At 50.5% G+C, this 20,863-nt stretch overlaps 3 protein-coding genes across 3 annotated transcripts; 1 reads left to right on the forward strand and 2 right to left on the reverse strand.

The window, feature by feature from the left end:
* Positions 1–2,683: 2,683 nt before the first annotated feature.
* Positions 2,684–4,298, reverse strand: LOC141040766 (uncharacterized). Its single transcript, XM_073506884.1, has 4 exons — positions 3,353–4,298; positions 2,958–3,273; positions 2,740–2,879; positions 2,684–2,702 (listed from the first exon to the last, which is right to left on the reverse strand). Exons 1-4 carry the CDS (start codon positions 3,505–3,507, stop codon positions 2,684–2,686), a joined length of 630 nt encoding a protein of 209 aa, XP_073362985.1. The 5' UTR covers positions 3,508–4,298.
* A 6,384-nt stretch (positions 4,299–10,682) lies between these two features.
* Positions 10,683–11,616, forward strand: LOC141040767 (uncharacterized). The gene is given in 2 exon segments (XM_073506885.1): positions 10,683–11,045; positions 11,047–11,616. Coding segments are annotated over 2 exon segments (933 nt in total).
* Positions 11,617–13,831: 2,215 nt separating this feature from the next.
* Positions 13,832–20,380, reverse strand: LOC109733242 (uncharacterized). Its single transcript, XM_020292443.4, has 6 exons — positions 20,159–20,380; positions 19,962–20,049; positions 19,387–19,451; positions 14,651–14,719; positions 14,510–14,559; positions 13,832–14,378 (listed from the first exon to the last, which is right to left on the reverse strand). Exons 1-6 carry the CDS (start codon positions 20,222–20,224, stop codon positions 14,267–14,269), a joined length of 450 nt encoding a protein of 149 aa, XP_020148032.1. The 5' UTR covers positions 20,225–20,380; the 3' UTR covers positions 13,832–14,266.
* Between the last annotated feature and the right edge of the window lie 483 nt (positions 20,381–20,863).

Consider the following 20,863-nt stretch of genomic DNA (forward strand, 5'->3'; position numbering starts at 1 on the left):
CCGTGGTGATGGTCTCGGCCTTGGTGATGGTCTTGGCCTTGTTGGTGGACTTGGCCGTGGTGATGGACAAGCGCAAGTTCGTTATAGAGGAATGTTTGGATACCTAGATGGACCGTTTCCGTATGTTCCTCACTTACTATAATGTATCATATGTTCTTGTTTTTCCATATGTTCTTCTTTTTCATATTTGCTTCCATTTGTTCTTATTGTCCTTACTAACCATTATGTTCCACTCATTGTAGGTATGGCGGCTTCCCAACCCAACAAACCAACGATGAAGGAGGATGGCGAGGATGAGATGGCCGGATGGTGGGAGAAGGCGGCGAAGAAGCTTAGAGAGGAGGATGCAGCCAAGCTAAAGAAGAAGAAGGAAGAGGAGCTTGAGAAGGAGAGGAAGCGAAAACAGAGTGCGGCAAATGCGATGCGCGCTAGGGAGCAAGCGTTGATGAGGCAAGTTGAGGAGGCACAGAAGAAGCGTCAACAGGATTTTGAAGAAAGAACCATGAAGCTTTGGGCAATTGCAACTGAAAAAGAAGAGAGGGACAAGCAGATATTCATGGAGAGGGTGGTTAAGGAGGCTCACCTCATAAGAAAAAGGGAGGAGGAAGAGGAAGAAGAGAGGAAGAAGAAGAAGGGAAAGGGGCCTTCCTCTACGCAATAGAGCTATGTCTCCTCTTCGATTTGCTTGTGCACTACTATGTCTCCTCTTCGATTTGGTTGTGAACTACTATGTGCCGTGAACTACTATGTCTCCTCCTCGATTTGGTTGTAAGAACTACTATGTGCGGTGAACTACTATGTGTCCTCCTTGATTTGGTTGTACGAACTACCATGTGTCGTGAAGTAGTATGTGTTATGAACTACTATGTGTCGTGAAGTACTTGGACGCTGCAATCTACCATGTGGCGCCTAGCTGCTGTTGCTCTCTGGATAGCTAAAAAATTCACTAAGTCCAAGTCCAAGTGCCTCAAACTGTAAAGTACCTTCTGTTCTGGCTGCATAGCTACAGACCAGTGCAGCGCCTAGCTAGGAGGCGCCACACTGTACAGTGCAGCGCCTGCGGGCTAGGCGCTGCACTCTATAGTGTGGCGCCTCCTAGCTAGGCGCTGCACAAAACACTTAGCGAAATTTTTGCCTGAAACTGGAGGCATACCTTCTGTTGGTTGCTGGATACCTACAGACATGTGCAGCGCCTAGCACGGAGGCGCCACACTCTATCGTGCAGCGCCTGAGCGCTAGGCGTTGCACATGTCTGTAGCTATCCAGAAAAGCAACAGAAGTTTGGCTAGTTACAGACATATGCAGCGCCTAGCCCGGAGGCGCCACACTCTATAGTGCAGCGCCTGCGAGCTAGGCGTTGCACTATACAGTGTGGCGCCTCCAAGCTAGGCGTTGCACATGTCTGTAGCTATCCAGAAAAGCAACAGAAGTTTGGCTAGTTACAGACATATGCAGCGCCTAGCACGGAGGCGCCACACTCTATAGTGCAACGCCTGCGAGCTAGGCGTTGCACTGTAGAGTGCGGCGCCTCCAAGCTAGGCGCTGCATATGTCTGTACCTATTCAGAAAAGCAACAGAAGTTTGGCTAGTTACAGACATATGCAGCGCCTAGCTTGGAGGCGCCACACTCTATAGTGCAGCGCCTGCGAGCTAGGCGTTGCACTGTAGAGTGCGGCGCCTCCGTGCTAGGCGCTGCATATGTCTGTAGCTATCCAGAAAGCAACAGAAGTTTGGCTAGTTACAGACATATGCAGCGCCTAGCACGGAGGCGCCACACACTATAGTGCAGCGCCTGCGAGCTAGGCGTTGCACTATAGAGTGCGGCGCCTCCGTGCTAGGCGCTGCACAAACACTTAGCAATTTTTTTGCCTGAAACTAGAGGCCTACCTATTGTGCCTCCTCCCCCCCTCTACTGGGTCTTTTTCAGCCACAGTTCAACAACTAGTATAACAAACATTCAGGTACGACATCATTTCTCCAAGTATAACAATTAGTATAAGAAACAAAGGGTTCACAAAAGACTTCATTTCATAGAAATGACCATCACAATAAGTTCCAGTTTACCATAGAGCTACCACCACTCCAAGTTCAACGACATAAAAGGTACGACCACTCCAAGTTCAACGACATAACAAATCGCACTCGAAGTTCAACATTATAAAAAAACTAAGATGACTAGTGCTTTCCACGCTTGCTGGGTCCTCCCCCCCTCTTGACGCTTATCTTCTTCACCTTCCTAGGAAGAGGAACCCGCTCCGGCTCCGGCTCCGCCTCCGGTTCGACATCGTCATCAAAATAGTCATCCAAAGCCGCCATCCGCGAGGTGCCGACCGTCCTTTTGCCTCTTTGGGTGAAGTCTTCAGGTGTGTACTTGTTGATTCCCCTCCTAGGCTTCAACTCGTATGCAGACCGAGCCCGGTACGTCCCCAAGGTCATATCATCAGCAACCTATGCATCAACAAAAGATATGGAAAGACCGTGTGTGAGGATATAGTTAGCAATGCATCAACAAATGGATATATATCGTCATGCCATACCTCTTGGGTGACCCCACCCACATCCTCATCCGTGAAAGGTTCACCATGGCTCTGCCCCGAAGCGGGATCTGATGGTGTCGCCGACCTAGACCGTTCTGGTGATACATACTCGGGGTCACGACAACCGAAAAGGTTTGATAGCCACCTTAACTTTTGGCCCTGGCGCTGCAACATGTACAAGTGAATGAGACATGGAACGTACCAACAAATGTTAAGTGCTAGTTTGAAGGAGATATGAACCTTAATGAATTCTCGAAGTGCACCCTGCCCATCGCTTTTGCCAGCCGGGGTTGTTTCCAGAATAGTCTCGGTCTCGTCAGCTGCTTTCTTGATCTGGGCACGCTATGAACAGAAACGGTATCAAAGTGTTAGGCAAGCGAAGATGTGAAAAGTGCGAATGGAAAAGCAAAAAGGGCTAACCACAAAGTTCATCATTGGAGCTGAAGGGATCACCGAGTTGCCTTTCCTGACTAATGCGTTGTACTGGTGCTGGGCTACCTCATCAAAAACGGTGGGTTCTTCCAGAATCTCCTCAGCATACGCCGGCTGGCATACCTCCACGCGGGTACTTGCAAGAAACCATGCGAGATAGTTGTTGAACGCGATCGGGCAGTGCTCACGAAGCTGGGCTCGTTTTCCAGCCCTTGCTTGCTCCACACTAAGAGCGAACTGCACGACATACTTCCTGTGATGGCTGGCCCAATCCTTGATCTTCCGCTGCTTTTTCCTATCCAACCTGCAAGTTAGAAACAAGATATTAGCATCATCGAAACCGTCGAGAAGCTGCTAAGTGCTCAAGGTTAATTATATCTTACGCGTGTAGCAACTTGTCCGTGTCCTCCCACTCCGGCGGGTGTGGCTGGAACAAACCAAACTGGCGGAACACCCGATGTGGCAGGTGAAGCTCAACCGCCCAGTTGCATATCAGTGGGCACCGCATATGCCAGAGATCCCTATCCCTAATGCACATCGGATTAAGCCTGAACTCTATAGGGTTACCAAAACTCTCTCATTTTCCATACGGCTCCCATTCCACCTGCAAAATGGGATTGAATGCAAAATTGATATCGAGTGAAGATACAAGCATGATAATCACTTATGCAAGGTCGGTTCACCTGCTCAGGCGTGATCGCGTCCAGCTCGCTCTTGTACAACTTGTACATTACAGAGGGATCATCCGTCGTCTCATTTAACACATCCCACTTGTAAGCCCAAGTGGGGAGCCGTAGTGGGTCGTCTTTATCGTCCCAATCCTCGTACTTCACGGTCTTAGGTCGTCCAACCGGCAAACGCTCGCAGCTCCATATGGAAAGTGCGAGCAGACAACCACCAATACCTCCAGTGTGCCTACAACTGGCATCGTCCAACTGCACATAAAAAAGAACATGGTCAAATTTGCCGCAAGAGCGCATTGATAATGTATCAATGAAGTGAAAAGGAAACAACTTCATACCTGTCGATACAAGTAAGCTAGTGTCGCCGAACCCCAACTCCATTTGCTATGGAAGACGGTCAACGCCTTCAGCCACATCCATGGAGCATTCTTGCCTGTGCCATCAGCAAACATTGTCCTCGATACCACGTACCACATGTAGACACGAGCATAAGTCTTCACCATGTCCTCATTAGCATCATCGGGGCAATGAGCGAAGTGCGATGATATCCACGTGAAAGTAGCGCCCGCTGCGACTCTTTCCTTCTTCTTATCTTCCCTTTCTGGCTCCCGAGGCTCCGGAGGAACCATACCGGTAAGGGCTTGCATCTGCGCGCGCCACCCTTCAGAATCGGTGTTCATACATAAAGGATTGCCATCGATAGGAAGACCGGTGATCATAGCGATATCCTGCAGCGTCACGGTCATCTCCCCGGTCCGAAGATGGGAAGTGTGTGTCTCCGGCCTCCAATGATCAATAAGCGCGGTGAGTGCTGCAGCATTGTTGGGTGGCGTCGACCGGCGGACCAACTCAATGAAAGGGAGAAGTCCTGCCTCCCTAACATAAGGTGTGTACCGCTCATCATAGCTCATCCCTCCAAGGCTGATCCCGTGAGACCGAAGCTTCAGAGGTGCAAGCTCCTACAAACAAACAAATCATAACATTACATATGGGGCATTTGTGTTTGAACAAGCATACGAAATTCATAACACCGGCCACTTTCAGTATTACCCGCTGCTGCACCGACATAGCGTACGACCGGTGTTGATGGTCCCAGTGATCATCGAGAAGCCAAACCATCCTAACAATTTCAACAAAGCATTCTTGTCAACACGATTATCTTTTCAATTCAAAAAAACTAAAGTAGGCCTACTACATGCAAGATCCAAAGCATATGGTGCTTCCCCTACTTGGGCCTACTTCATACAAATAACATGTCAATCTATGTATCCAAACTATAACATGTCAATCTACTTCTCCATACAAATAACATGTCAATCTACTTCTCCATACAAAAAACATGTCAATCTATGTATCCAAACTATATAAATAACATGTCAACCTATCTATCCAAACCACATTCTAATCTAACAAGGGTTCCCCAAATCTAATATACGCAAGATTCAAACAAAAGTTGCCCAAATCTAATACATGCAAGATTCAAACAAGGGTTCCCCAAATCTTCAAAATATAATATTTTCTATGGATAGAAAGAAGGGGATCGGAGGAGAGTACCTTCTACGATGGATTGGTGAACAAATGCACGGACCAAATCGTCGGATCGGAAGGATTTGGGAGAGGGGATTGAGAGGGGGAGTGCAGATGGCCGCCGCCCTTTTTTCTGTAACTGCCAATGGGGAGGGTGGGGGAGGAGAGGGCTGACGCGTTTGCATATAAGTCACAGTGCAGCGCCTAGCCGCTAGGCGCTGCACATTACACGTGCAACGCCTAGCGGCTAGGCGCTGCCCATTACAGGTGCAGCGCCTAGCTCGGAGGCGTTGCACTGCTGGGTGCGGGCCCGTGGGCTGCCACGGTGGACAGTGGTGCAACGCCCCGGAGCTAGGCGCTGCACCGTAGGGTGTGGCGCCGGCGTGGCAGGCGCTACACAAAAGGGTCAGGGGTGTGAAATAGTTTCGCAACCAGTTCATTCTGTGATCTGCTTTCGATTATAGGTCAAAATTGTCAAATTTGCCCTCCCGGCCACGTACCGCCGGACAGCGACGCCGACAATGCATCGTCTCCTCCCAGGCCCAGGCTACCACCACCTGCTGCCGCAAAGTGCAAAACGTTTGCTCCAAGCTGCTGCGCAGGAATAATTATATTGCATTTCCTCTGCCCGGTAGCGGCATGCGGATCTTGTCAACTACGGCTGGCTGGCTACACACAACTGTTACGTCGATCAGGTGGATGAGTACGTTAACGTCCACGAGCAAAATCTGAGACCTTTTGGCCGGGACTAGTGCGCAACTTGAACAACTATTTGTGCGGTGCGCCAGGGCAACAGGCAGGATGCATGCAGGATTAGCAGCATGTGACGACGTTGGCATCATCACATAGCCTAACTCCAGAGGCCACAGCGTCTCCAACACACTCCAAGTCCAACACTTATCCTAATGGAGTGGTTAGAAATCCACGCTTGACGAGACGGTGGTCCTTCGCTAGAAGAAACGCCACCAGGTCATGCATCATGCTCCCACTTCCCACCACGTAGATTACTTTTTTGCTTCTCCTTTCCAGGGGTGATGAAATCTCCCCACTTGGGGATCGGTTAACACTAACTACACCCTAGTTTTATCACGCGTGATATAGACAAAGGAGGAGGAGGAGGAGAGCGTGTTACAATTGTGCACCGTGGTGACTGGCGGGGCCCCACGTGGCCGGGCTAATGGCCAGCAGAGTACATCTAGGGCCATCATGCCGATCGTAACCAACTTGGCCAAACAAAAGATATTGGGGTTAGCAGTTTAATCGCGCTTTACTTTGGGGTTAATGATTAAGATTGGGTCATCCATCTCCTTAATTGTGGATGTCCTTGCCCTACCTGTCCTATCGACCTATCCCCGTGAAAAGACGGGTGATTAAAGCGGATGTCGCCTCCGTTGGTTGGTTGCTCTTGTGGGTCCACCTGTTAGGATTTTGCGGGGGCCCAGCTGACATCCTCCCTACTTCTGCCTAGCTAGCTTCCAACATATGGCGTGCATTCCTCCGAAAAAAAAGTGCAGCAAAAAACATTGAATCAGACATGAGAGAGAAAAAAAGGGAGCAACATTTTCATGTAAAAAAGCGCACATATTATTGTGAAAATGTGATAACCCTCATCTTATCTGAAAATAGATATCACATTTTACCTTTATTTGTGACATGTTGACAACTTTTTAGCCAGTTATATTATTTCTGAAACTGAGAAATTATATCCACTTGTTAGGATTAGAAGAAAGCTAACTGGGTAAGCAACTCGTACCATACTCGTTAGGCGCATTACCAAATACTGCTTCCGTAACTTAATATAAGATGTTATTTGACACTGTCATGGACTAAAAAAACATCTTATAAAAAGCTACAAAGGGAGTATATGTCAGGTTCCCTCAAATTTATCAAGTTATTTGGCAGGGAAAAAAGGTCAATTTTGCCGAATAGGTACGACTGGTTGCATCGCACGACTCCTGTCGTCAAATAATACTCCCTCCATTCCCTTGTACGAGGCCTCCCAGAAAAAAGTGCAGCAAAAGAAAAATCAAACGTGAGAGGGAAAAATGAAGGGACCAACATTTTCAAGTAAAAAAAGCGCACTTAATATTGTGAAAATGTGATAACCCCTCATCTTATATGAAAATAGATATCATGTGACATGATGACAACTTTTTAGCCCATTCTATTATATCTGAAACTGAGAAATAACATCCACTTGTTAGGATCAAAAGATAGCTACTCCCACTGTTTCTAAATTCAAATTGTCAAAACATCTTATATTTAGAAACAAAGGTAGTAACTCGGTAAACAACTCGTACGGTACTCATTAGGGGCATTACCAAATACATGCCAGCTTCCCTCAAGTTTATCAAGTTATTTGGGAGGGAAAAAAAGGCAATTTAGTTGCACCGCACGGCTCCTGCGTCAAATACTAGTTAAGACGAGCCACCTATTTGACTGCCATGTTTTTTTTTTGCAGCAAAAATTGTAAAATGGGATTACATTCATCACAAGGATGCAACCAGTGATAAACATCGTCACAATGTCCCAACTAAGGGTAAAATTGGAATTTACTCATTGTCACTAGGATAACTGTTTTGCTGAGCAAAACCTTTTTTTTGTGCTGAGCAAAATCTCGGTCCATGGATTGCTTTAGTTGAGCCTATGAACAGAATCTGGAAGTGAACCTCACTTTGCTTAGAAAAACAGCACGATCATGTCACCTCCCCAAGTCGTGCAAGCATGTTTATGACGAAACCGACTGCATCCGATTCCTGGACACGACAATGACCACATTCTTGATTTTCTAGTGTCCATTGCACGAACGCACTTCTTCTTTTACGACTCGAACCTTCCATATAATATACCCATGGCACTTCATGGGGGTGACATTGACAGTGTGGTCCATCGTGTAGCGGCGACCCCGGGCGGCCGCGTGGTGTCAAGATTAGCCCGATAATTAAGCAAAGGATGTAGGGAGGAGTACATGACAGGGAGGCAGACACAATGACTCCGCCTTTTGTTTTGCTCTCAACCTCGTTTTTTTCCTGCTACAGAACTGTGATCTCGATGGGTTTTTTGTTTTGTTTCTTGACAGGCACGTATGGTAGGCCTTGTTAATCAGGGATCCCACGTACGTGCAGTGCAGTCAACAGGACGGCAAGGATGGGACACGGTCCGGTTCCTAACTCGAACGACACAAACGCCCGACATGAACGTCGTTGCTCGCCAACCATGTTGAGCAAGCTCGTAAACTTGGTCGTTTGTCGCCGCATCTTGCCAAGCTCTAGTGGTATGGAGTGACTTCTTGGGAACTGAAACTTTTGATCTTTGCGACGGGCCGTTGAAAATAATCAACCGTCTCCTGTGGTATAGTATAATCGGCGCCCTGTTCCCCGGCATGGGGGAAAAATGTACTCCTGTGCAGATCGAGCTTTGGAAATGCATGGCATGGGGGTCTCCGTGGTGTTGCAGACTTGCAGTGCATGGCGATGGAGCTGTGTAAAGACGAAAGCGAGCAATGATACGTGGCAAAGGGCGGAGGACGGTCGTAGAATGGAGGTGGCGGTGATAACTTGGAGGCCGGCAGGCGCACGGACGTGAAGGCCGGCGCGTGCACTTAAGCGATCACTATTTACTACGCACGGCTTCAGAGTTTCCGTCAATTGTTCACTGCAGATGGCGAGGTCGAGCCAGCTAGCTCTTCCCCACTTGCATGCAGGCACCGGTACAAAAGACACTCGCTTGTGTACGTGATTTTCCTAGCTATGGTGGTCATAATTGATTTATGTTCGTAGCCAGAGCGCATACGTATCCGTAAGATCTTGCACTACTGGCTATCTTACTAAAAAAAGAGCTCTCCTACGTGGTATCTGCCGTGTACCGCACACGCACATGCCCATATATACGCATGTATCCATGCATGCATGCAGTAGCCGTATGAGTACGACGTATCTGTTGCCATGCGGAGTGATCGATCTCGTGTGGGTTGGATCCCTTCCGTCATTCCTTAAAGGCCTCCATTAAGCTTGTCCCGTGGATCTTGTAGGGAGGGACTATAGCTACTAGGAGATCGTTGTCAGCTACTCCTATCCGTACTCCATCCATTGTTGAGCTGCTACGGAGTTATTAGAGCTGCCCGTGACGGGGCCCGCGTGCGTGTCGCCGCCTGCACCGTGCAGCGTCGCGTGGCGCCGTGCGACGGGGAGTTACGCCGTTGCTCCGCTCGTGTCTGCCTGTGGTCCTAGCTAGGGGTGCAGGCGGGCATCCCGCATAAACATGTGATTAGTTCAAACCAAGCTAATCTGCCCGGAGAAACTATAACTAAGCTCACATATTTTGACTTGGAAGCGGGGCGAACGCGCAAAATGAAGCATGGCATGCAAATCATGTCCCCTCACCGCCTCACGGTCTCACCGCGCACGGTGCACTGACACGAGCTTGCACGCAGATCCAATTAAGCGTACATTCGTGAGCGGCATTGCCCTGTTCTTGCGCGTGAACGTTTTGAAGGGTACGTACGTGCTTAAATTTGCAGATCGCCATGGAAGTCTGTATTTACATGCTGCGGCGAATTTTGTAGTGCTAGTAGTATTACTGTATCTCCGTCAGGTAGTACTACTACAGTCGCAATGACCCGTCAGGACGCTTGTATCTCCGTCAGGAAGTACTAAGGCCAACTCCACCACGCGACCCTATCTTGTCCGGTGCATCCGTTTGGGGTAAAACGAACGAATAGCGCGGCCTTAAACGGACAAATGTCCAGATTCCGTCCGTTTTCGACCCATCCCCGGTCCAAACTTGCGCTCGGTTTGGGGTGAAACGGACGCGCGCGGACGGCCTCGGCGCACGCCCTTGTCCCCCGTGGCCCGCCTGTCGAGGACACTAGCAGTCCTCCGCTCCCAACGCTTCCACCCTCTCTCTCCCGCCCCGCCCCGCCGCCGGCACCACCGCTATTCTCCGGCCGCCTCCTCACCGCGCAGTCCCCGGCCGTCCATACCAAACCACGTCTCGACATGGCCGCCACCACGCCCGCGCTTTCGCCGTAGTTTTGGCCGTCGATCGGAGGAGGTTTGGCCGTCACCGTCTTTGCCGGTGGCAGAGGGGACACGACCGCCGGCGACGTACCACGGCGGCCGCGGCAGCTTCTGACGAGAGCTCCAGAGCGGCCAGTAGCCGGCCGGCAACCACCCCTGCCGTGTCGAGGTGATTATCGCGGCCTCTTCGCCACCACGACCGCAAGGTGTTCGACATTTTGCCCACAAAGGTATGGACAGTGGAGACGAGTTTTTCTTCCATCTTCCTTTGTTCATCAGACGATTCGTCGTCGCATGATGAAGATCTTGTGGTGGCTGCACTGGTCGTTCACGACCACATTCAACGGCAGCTTCCTCGGTACAGGGGGTCAGTCCCTGGCCGTGCTCCCAACCTGAACCGCAACAGGGAGAGAGGCCACGCCCATGCCGATTACTTTGCGAACACCCCGCTTTTCAAGCCGGATAAATTTCGTCGCCGTTTTCGTATGGCAAGGCATGTGTTCAATCGTATCCGAGAGGGAGTGGTTGCTCATGACCCATACTTCGAGTGCAAGACGGATGCCCTTGGCAAGCTTGGATTCTCCTCTTACCAGAAATGCACCGCGGCCATCCGCATGCTTGCATATGGAATTCCAGGTCATCTGGTAGATGAGTATGTGCGTATGAGTGAGACAACATGTCTGATGTCAATGTACAAGTTTTGCCAGGCTGTGATCGAGGTGTTTGGCCCAGAGTACTTGAGGCAGCCAACTGCCGCTGATACAGAGAGATTGTTGGCGACCAACGCAGCTAGAGGCTTTCCAGGCATGCTTGGCAGCATAGATTGTATGCACTGGGAGTAGAAGAACTGTCCATTTGCTTGGCAAGTACAAGGGGCATGTCAACGGGTGCACTGTCATATTAGAAGCGGTGGCATCACAGGATCTTTGGATATGGCATTCTTTCTTCGGCATGACAGGTTCTCACAATGATATTAACGTGCTGCAGCGTTCTCCAGTCTTCGCGAGGCTTGCAGAAGGCCACTCCCCACCTGTCAACTTTGAGATCAACGGCCACCAGTACAACAAGGGATACTATCTAGCTGATGGTATATATCCTCGGTGGTCAACTTTTGTGAAGACAATATCGAAACCCCAAGGTGAGAAGAGAAAGAGATTTGCCCAAATGCAAGAGAGTGCTAGAAAGGATGTGGAACGTGCTTTTGGTGTGCTTCAATCCCGATGGGGTATCGTTCGAAACCCTGCACTGTCATGGGATGAAAGGAAGCTTTGGGAGGTGATGACTGCTTGTGTGATCATGCACAACATGATCGTCGAGGACGAGCGTGATGAGAGTATCTTCGACCAAGGATTTGATTATCAAGGTGAAAATATTGAGCCCCTGCACCAAGACCCGGCCACATTTGAACAGTTTGTCTAATTCCACCGTGAGATGCGTGATTGGCACACTTATTTGAATCTTCAAAATGACTTGGTTGAGCACGTGTGGGATCACATTGGCAACCAATAGATGTATTGGTTCATTTTATGTTCAGTCAAGACAATTTTGATTTGGTTGTAAAATTATTTTATTAAAGACAATTTCAATTGGGCTGTAAACTATTTTAATTTTCAGATAAATATTTGGACGTGCAAACTAGTTTTGATGAAAATATAGGCATTTTTGGCCCTGACGGACAGGATGGGGCAAACCGATGCGGCCGCGCGCTGGGCGCACGGCCACTGCATCCCAGGACACGCCCGGACACGACCTCATTGCCCTACCCAAACAGACAGAATCAGGACAAAACGGACGTCCGTTTGGGGTCGCGCGGTGAAGTTAGCCTAATCATCTCAGGAAGTCGCACTGATTGCACTCTTGGAATCGAAGCTGGGGGGTTGCTTAGCTTTCTCGTCCAAAGCTGTGTCTACTGAGTACTGACACTATGTGTGACACATGCACGCACACTGCCGAAAGAGCAGCCTACAAATTAGAGCCGTGTGCAGGAGCAGCTAGTAGTTACAATTAGCTGGGCAAGTGTAATCAATTCTGGCCGGAGCAGCCCGTCTCTGTACAGAACGAAGGCGCATGCATGTGGCAGCATAATTAGATAGCCACTAACTCTGTAAAGCACAAGGAATAATCCTACAGCAGGACAACTAACAGACATCAGTTAGCCATCACTGTCAGAACGAAAATAACCAGCGCAACATTCTGAAGTAGGTTTCCCTCTCTTTCTCTCTCGTCAGGAGACAAACACCAGAGACACGGCGCGTGCGTTTGCTGGAATGGCGTCGCCGCTTTGCTTGCACTACAGTCGCAATGGCCGGACGGGTGGACGCCAAGTCAACACGGCACCGGCCACGAGAGAGATCGGGTCACCGTGCCGTGCCGGCGGTGGAGTGCCCCTGCATGCATGCGCCTGGAACGTGCACGTGTCGCCTGACACGTAGCATGCTGCATGTGCCGCACGGGCACGGCGGAGTACGCTGCCTTGAATCGGTTCGTACGTACGTGCGTCATGGGGTGGCAGGCACATATATCACTGCGCCCAAGTACGTGTGCCCTCAGGCTTCAGCAGTGCTCTTCCCTGGTGATCAGCAGCGATCCGAGTCGAGGAGATAAACGTCAAAGCAGCAGCGATCCGAGTCGAGGAGATAAACGTCAAAGCAGCAGCAGATCAGCAGAGTGGTAACTGCTTTGCTGCCGCCCTCCGTGTCCATGTCCTGCTACATACATACAGTCGTACGTAGAGAGAAATGAACGGAGGACGTCAAGCCGCCGACTGCGTCGACCTCCGCGGTGCCACTGCCACATCGCGCATTCATGACGAAAACCGATCGATCAGGTGACGCGCCTGGCATCGGGGCGGCGCCGTTGCCGCCGGGCGGCGTGTTCCTACGTGACATGGTCATGGTGCGGCTCGACCGACCGACGACTGCATCACGGGCCACCCGCGGCAGCGGCATCGATTGTGTGGATGTGATTACCCTCGTCGCCGCCGTCGCGTTCGTGTCCGGAAGTAACCGGGGCAGCGAGGAAGGCGACGGGCTCCCTGCCGTGAGCCCGTGACCTTTATTACGAACGCCGACGGCATGTCGTCGTCTGCCCTGTGGCCCCTCGTTAATAAGTTTCTTCCGTCAGAAGCTCTCCTTCCTCCTTGTCGTCTTGTTCTAGCCGCGACACTGACCTTGGTTGGCCGATCAGATCAAGAGAGCGACCTAAACACTTGACCCGGTTGGCGAGTGGTGCGTCAGTCTGGCAAAACACGCCTGCCGCAAGTGCCCCTTGGATTTTGACAAAGTGAGAGTGAGACCGGGTGTAGCTATATAGGCCACAGCGACCTGAATTCGACATAGTGAGAGTGGGCACACAGTCTGAAGGATCTGCCTTTTTTTTGGAGGTTGAATTTTGACAAAGAAATGGGCCAACCAACCATGACTGGTATTTTTGCCTCGTGGACTGCCATGATCTTTCTGGGTGGTGTCTTGAGTTTGCTAGGCAGCGGGCTCTATCCTGTTGCTTTCAGAGGGGCACAAACATGATTCAGATACATGGCCCAGATGTACAGTGGGAGGCCATCGTGCCATATAGTTCATGGATTCAGTTTGCAACTCAACAAGCAACACAAGTATACATAATAACATCAGAAACATAAGGATAAGTTGATAACTGATACTGTGTATTTGAACGCTGAAAGGGATCAACACAAACACAAGAAACCATAAATGCAAATGTCAGCTCACTGTAAACTGTAAACACAGGGATCATCTATCTAGGAGATTGCGCGAGAAATGAATTAGTTCAGCAGCACAAGTCGATGGCCTTACCAGACACCTGCAACCTTATAGAACAAGATAGTACATCTGACTGCTGCACACATAGTCAGCAGCCAGACTTTCAGGGCATTTGACACTAACAGGTGATTGCAGACACAGATGATAGTTAACTCTTGGCTCAACACACCCTGATGCCCCACATACTAGCATATCAGCATCTTAAGCGACACAGACGGGAAGAAACGGTGGCGAAAAAAGACGAGGGTGGCAGATCATCGTCATCCATCGCACAAGGAGAATGTCAAATCTGCTTAGGAGACAGTAACACCATTGAGCTCTGCTTGAGCTACTGCTGCACCGATTGCATCGACCACTTCCATCTTTCCAAGGGTCAGTGCCTCATCCATAGGGGTTTTCTCATGGCTGCAGAATACCAAATTATGTCTTTATAACACAGACACCACTAAGTAAGAAAGATCTAATACATCCTGCAGAATGTATTTCACAATCAAACCACCACTTCTTCTGGTGTGGTCATTTAGATTTTAACATACCTGTTCAGCGCACTTACGATAGCCCCAGCACATATCAAAGCCTTGATTACCTGGAAGGTTGTTTTTATAAGCATTCGTGTCATTATGTATTTAGATCGGTGCATGAAAACCACTATTAGAATAGTGAGGCAACTGAAATACCTCTGTATGTCCATTGAGGCATGCCCAGTGGAGAGGCGTGTTCTTCTCCAAGTTTGTAGAGTTAACATTCTGTAGTCCAATTGCACAGTCATAAAACAACGGTTATCACTATAACATGGAATTCTTATGAAATACGCAAGTTCAGTTCACATCCATAAGATAACTTCATCTACCCAGAGGAACAAAGTTCAAAACAAAAGTACTGAATATATTTTATCTGGTACAATATGTTGGAACAAGTCGTCAGCCACGTCTACACCTCCACTCCTCCACCGATCGATCGTTTCCGGAATCATGCAGGTAGCCCATGCTACCGTCCGTATAGCGGATTCTGTTGTAACAACCAATCATGCAGGTAGCCACGGCTCCCTCCTACGCCATCGCCCTGCCGATCGATCAGCATGCTCCGGCCTAGCGCCTCATTCTCCAGCCTGCCTTCCATGCACCAGCTGAACATCGAGCACTTCCTCAACTCTCAAGCTGGATCTTGCCGCCAACAATTTCTCCAAATGGCGGCAGATTATGAGATGTGTTCTCTCTATGTATGCCGAGGGCCACATTCACCACTAATCGGAGCCCCTGGAACAGGATGTCGCATGGCGCCAGACCGACATCACCATCCTCCTCTGGATATACGGCTATCTCTGACGACCTCTATGATGTCATCAAGTCTATGGACAACACCGCCTTTCGCACCCGGAGCCAGCTGAACTCCTACGACAATCAACCTGGCAGCGTGATCCATCACAGCGCCGAGTTCCACAACACTACCCAAGGCGATCTGCGCAACGGCGAATACTACCGCCGGCTCATTGCCCTGGCAGACCCCCTCAATAAAGTCGTCGAGCCAGTGACCGACCACTCGTTGTCTCTACAGATGATCCGCGGCCTCTGGCGCCTCTTCCAAATTATGGCCTCCGTCCTGCCAATGCAGACCCCCTTCTCCACCTTTGTCCAGGCGCAAAGGCACCTTCACGTTCGTCATTGGCATTTGCGGCAACTCTGGTGGTGCCTCTGCTGATCGAGCTCCCTCAGTCCCTCCGGGCGATCGTGGCCGGTCCAGCGACGACGACTCCGACGACCACACCGTGGCCGAGGCAACGGGGCCGTCCCCAGCGGCAGCAGCAAGGTGGTCAGACGCCCTAGATGGGCTACTTTGCTCCCTGGAGTGCTCCCTTCCCCCCATCTGGTTCCCACCGAACGCCGTCCTCAGGCAACGCCCCAACGCCATGCTCAAGCGTACCCAGTCTGTCTTCTACTCTGGCCCACAGTTGACGCCATATGCGCCTCCACAGCCGCCGCCTACACCATCGTGGGACCAAGCCAGCAACCCGCCGCCGCCGATTGACACCTCGACACCAGCGCCTCGTCTCACATCTCGGGAAACACATGTAACCTCAAACAAAATTTATGATGTTTCAGTGGAGCATCTTCCTCACATCCTGGTCAGCCACGGATCCTCTCTCCCTTCGGCTACACCCATCTTCCACCCCACCCTTCCACCTTCATCATATTTTAGTTTCTTCTAACATCGTTTAGAATTTAATTTCCATATGCAAGTTTACTAGTATGATAATTCTTGTTCCATTGAATTTTATCCCGCTGGTTTTCTATGAAGGACCTAGCCACCCGGACGCTGCTCATGAGATCCAACAGCTACAGCACCGCTGTCTGGCAACGGTGGTGAGAGCGATGGCACCGGAGCCGAAGAATGGGTATAGTGGGCCAAGGATATTGGATCTCATAAGCAGCGTCCAGCTGGCTAGGTTCATCACAGCAAAACCAGCGGGGTCAAATTCAATGGAATAAGAAGTATCACAAGTAAACTTGCGTACGAAAATGAAACATATAATGATGTTAGAAGAAACTAAAACATGAGGTGGAAGGGGTTGCTGGAAGATGGGTGTTGTCGACATGAGATAGGGAGAGAGGATCTGTTGCCGACCATGATGTGAAGAAGATGCTGCACTAAAACATCATAAATTTTGGTGAGGTTACCTATGCTCCCGGAGATGTGAGACAAGGCGTCGGTGTCGAGGTACCAATAGGCGGCGCCCGGATGCTAGAGCGAGAGGTTGCTCATGGAGGCGTTCAGCATGCTGACTTTTGGAGTAGATGACGGCTGGGGAGACGCCTACAGCGTAGGTTGGGGCCCAAGTAGAAGACCGGGCACGCTTAATCAGAGGCGCCAGGGTGTGGCCCAAGGAAGCCAGCGGCGTTCGGTGGGAACCAAAGAGCGCGACCAGTTGGCGGGACGGGAGCACTCTGAGGATCAAAGTACCCCATCCAAGGCGTTTGACCACCTTGCTGCAGCAGCTGGCGACGACCACCATTGCCGGGACCATGTCCACAGGCACGGCACAGTAGTTGGAACCGCCGCCGCCGAAGCTGGAGCCACTGGACCGGCCATGATCGCCCGAAGTGGCGGGAGGATCCCTGGTCAGCAAAGGCACCACTAGAGGAGCTGGCGTTGTTGGACTTGTCACCGCTACAATAGATGCCAATGACGAGCACGAAGGTGCCCTCGGTGCGGTCACGGGTGTCGAGGGTGACCTCCAGCAGGAGACGCAAGCGCCTGGACGAAGCTGGGGAGGGGGCCTGCATTGGAAGGACGAAAGCCATAATCTGGAAGCGGCGCGAGTGGCCGCAGATCATCTGGAGAGTCAGCGTGCGAGCTGTCACTGGCTCATCAACGTCACCGAGGGTGTCGGCCAGGGCCTTGAGCCGGGTGGTTGTATTCATCGATACGCAGATCACCTTGGGTGGTGTTGCGGAACTCGACGTCAAGATAAATCATGCGACCAGGTTGGTTGTCGTAGGAGATGGCGGTGTTATCTAGTGACTTGATGACATCATAGAGCTCGTTGGAGATGGAACCGTATATCTAGAGGACGATTACGTCGGAATGTCACCATGCGACATCCTGTTCCAAAGGCTCGTAATAGCGGTCAATATGGTCCATCGCCCTGTACATAGAGAGAGAGAGAACCGAAGTCATAATCTGCTCGACTGCCAGCCCGCCTGCACCCACCAGGCTCTCAAATCACGCACGTCCCCTGTTAGATTCTCCTGCTCCCGCCCCGCGGACCCCACCCACACACACCACACCCGCATCCCCCTCGCCTTTCGCCACACGGTTCTACACGCGTTCCCGCTGCAGCCGACATACCGCGGCCCTACGCAGCCCCTGTTACCTTTTCCCTACCTCTAGTGACCTGTCGCGTCTCCCCATTATCTCTCCCAAAGCCACCCCTATTTCTCCACAAAATAGTCATAGCATGCGCACCCGCCGAAAATCAGTTTTTCCCCTTCATAAAGAGCCATTTGACATCGCCATGACGTCTCACTCCCATACCTGCCTCATATCGCTCTGCCCTTGAGGATCCAAACTGATATGATGCACTGCGCGAGGAATATAAGGCACTGTTACAGAATAATACGTGGTGTTTGGTGCCTCGACCTATAGGTGAGAATGTTGTAAGTGGCAAGTGGATTTACAGGCACAAGTTCAACTCCGGCAGCTCTCTTGCTTGTCAAAAAGCACATTGGGTTCTTCGAGGCTTCACGCAACACAAGGGCGTGGACTACTCCGAGACCTTCGGCCCCATCTGTAAGCCGCCCACGATTCCGTTCGCCCTCAGCCTCGTAGTCACCGGCTCATGGCCGATCCATCAACTCGACGTGAAGAATGCGTTTCTTCATGGGGTTCTCAATGAGATCGTTTATAGCGCCCAACTCACCAGCTTCATCGAAACGAACCGCCCGTATGCAAACCCTAGTGCTCCCTCTACGGCATCAAGCAGGCGCCTCAGGCTTGGTTTGCTCGCTTCACCATACATCGCCTCACGCTCGGCTTCACCGCCTCCAGGAGCGACAGCTCACTCTTCATCCTCCATCACGACTCGTCCACTGCCTATGCGCTGCTATACATGGATGGCATAATCCTAATGGCGAGCTCCTCTAGCCTACTGCGCTTTGTCAGCGGCTCGCTCCATCCTGAGTTCACCATGACTGACCTCAACGACCTACACCACTTCCTCGGCGTGAACTCCAACGCTTCTATGCCGGTCTATTTTTCTCGCATCATTAGAATGCGCTTGAGATATTGGACCGTGCCGGCATGCTCAACCGTCGACCCATCTCCACCCCCTCGACGCCCGCGCCAAACTCTCCACCACCGACGGCAAGCTTGTCACCGATCCATTGTGTCTCGTTCTAGCGTAGAAGCAGAATACCGCGTCATGGCAAATGTCGTCGCCAAGTCTTGCTGGCTCCATTAGCGTCTCATTGAGCTCCATCGAGCCACCGTTGTGCTCTGCAACAATGTACCTCTCCAGCGGCCCGGTTCAACACCACTAATCATGTGAAGGTCGACCTGCACTTCGTTCGCGAACATGTAGCATTGGCGATGCCAAGGTCCACACGTATCTTCACCAAAGGCTTACCGAGGATCGTCTTCAATGACTTACATCCTCGCAAATCCCGTTTTGACTGCGGCCTGGGGGGGGGGGGAGTCGGCTGCCACGTCTACAGCTCCACGCGAGTGACCGTTTCCGGTGTCACGCACAAAGCCCATGCTCCCGTCTGTATAGCAGATTCTGTTGGTAACAACCTAGCTGCCGTTATGTGCTTCGGCGTGTATATATTTAACACTGAGCTGTGAATACAATCTACGGTGAACTCTACTCTGCAACTCAATAATGTAAACAGACATAAAAGAACAGCAGCCTTCTTACCGCTCCATTCTGAATCAAGTACTCCACCACAGCAAGATGCCCATTGGCAGAAGCCATATGAAGAGCTGACAGTGATGAGGAAATGGTTAGGTACCTCACTATTTAGTCTAGGAGATCAATCTAAAACGAAAGCAGTCTACAAGAATGTTTGGTTGAATTATCAAGTTTGTCACTGAATTTCAAATGAATCTGAAAGATGTCGGTTTTCAGAGAGTTTATATAGTTAAATTACGATATGTAGCTTGCACTTGGTGGCTTAATAAGAAGAACAACATGGAAAAGATATCCTGGTACTCCATTTTTAAGAAACTTGCAAGAGAAATTAAAAGACAATCTATTCATTATACATTGGGCTTCTGTTGATCTACTCTAATTCAAGCCAGAGACATCATAACTTTATAATCAACCCAGATAGTGTATTGATGTGCTCAGAACTTCGTATGGCAGACAGCCTAATATGTATACATGGCAGCTTCATACACCACACAGACATATAATAACATAAGAAAAGTATCTGAACAGAAAACTAAGAGCAACGCAGACAGTCGAACTTGAACAGGGGGAACCAAACCAACCCGTTCGGCCTTGCGAATCTGCGGAGTCGAGGGGGACACCGGCGGAGAAGAGGGCGACGACGTCTTCCAGCTCGTCGTACCTCGCGGCCTGGCAGAGCAGCACAATCAAAGCCCACCGCTCCCGTCAGTAACAGTCCACCCCGATGCGAAAAAACAGAGCATACGAGCAAGGGAAGTAGGGGAGGTTTGGGGCTTACGTCGATGAGATCCTGGGCCTGCTCGGCGGTGGCGGCGGGGGTTGGCTGCGCCGATTCGACGCCCATCGCTGAGCACGCGAGAAAGCTAGGTCAGCTGGGAGGAAAAGGGAGGCTGGAGTCGCGGTGCCGCCGGCTGCCCTTGATGCTGCTGCGGTTTCCCTGCGTACGGCGGCGGCGGCGGGTTTGCCCTGGCAGCCCCTCAGTCCAAGTTGGCGTGTGTGGGCTTCTTCTCGGCTTATGGGCTTTATTTGTCAGCTATAGTCACCAGCAGGCCGTTTCCCTTGCTCGGCCTACTCCTACGTTCCTGTGAAGAGCCTTCCGTCAGTTTAGGGAGCTCCTATTGGACGCTCTTTGCGTCCAACGGCACGCAGACGCGCACAGAGGACCCGCGAATGGGCTGCCATGAATCGTACACACGACTTACGCGTCCTAGGCTACTGCTGTTTTACTGGAAACGAGATTTGTCTAAGCTCATCTCAGCACCACATTTAAAATAATCTTTACACATTTACGAACGTTTCTTGAAAGTTTTGGAAATAAAATTTAATGCCGAATATTGTTTCAAAAATCAAAATAAGTTTTGGAATTCCAAACCATTTTTATTCCGCATTTTTCAAAGAAAAACAAAATTGAAATCCCAAATATATTTATAATATGTGAACAATTTTTTAAAACATTTTTCAAAATTCCAAACGAAATTTGGAA

Source organism: Aegilops tauschii, chromosome 2 (assembly GCF_002575655.3).
Source record: "Aegilops tauschii subsp. strangulata cultivar AL8/78 chromosome 2, Aet v6.0, whole genome shotgun sequence".
In the NCBI taxonomy this organism is placed as follows: Eukaryota; Viridiplantae; Streptophyta; class Magnoliopsida; order Poales; family Poaceae; genus Aegilops; species Aegilops tauschii.

Coding starts and splice junctions, on each gene's coding strand:
- LOC141040766 (XM_073506884.1), bottom strand. CDS start 3,507: ATGTGCATTAGGGATAGGGATCTCTGGCATATGCGGTGCCCACTGATA. Junction 3,274..3,352: donor ACGGACAAGTTGCTACACGC/GTAAGATATAAT, acceptor TCTAACTTGCAG/GTTGGATAGGAAAAAGCAGC. Junction 2,880..2,957: donor CTCCAATGATGAACTTTGTG/GTTAGCCCTTTT, acceptor TTCTGTTCATAG/CGTGCCCAGATCAAGAAAGC.
- LOC109733242 (XM_020292443.4), bottom strand. CDS start 20,224: ATGGGCGTCGAATCGGCGCAGCCAACCCCCGCCGCCACCGCCGAGCAG. Junction 20,050..20,158: donor AGGCCCAGGATCTCATCGAC/GTAAGCCCCAAA, acceptor CTGCTCTGCCAG/GCCGCGAGGTACGACGAGCT. Junction 14,560..14,650: donor GCCTCAATGGACATACAGAG/GTATTTCAGTTG, acceptor ACAACCTTCCAG/GTAATCAAGGCTTTGATATG.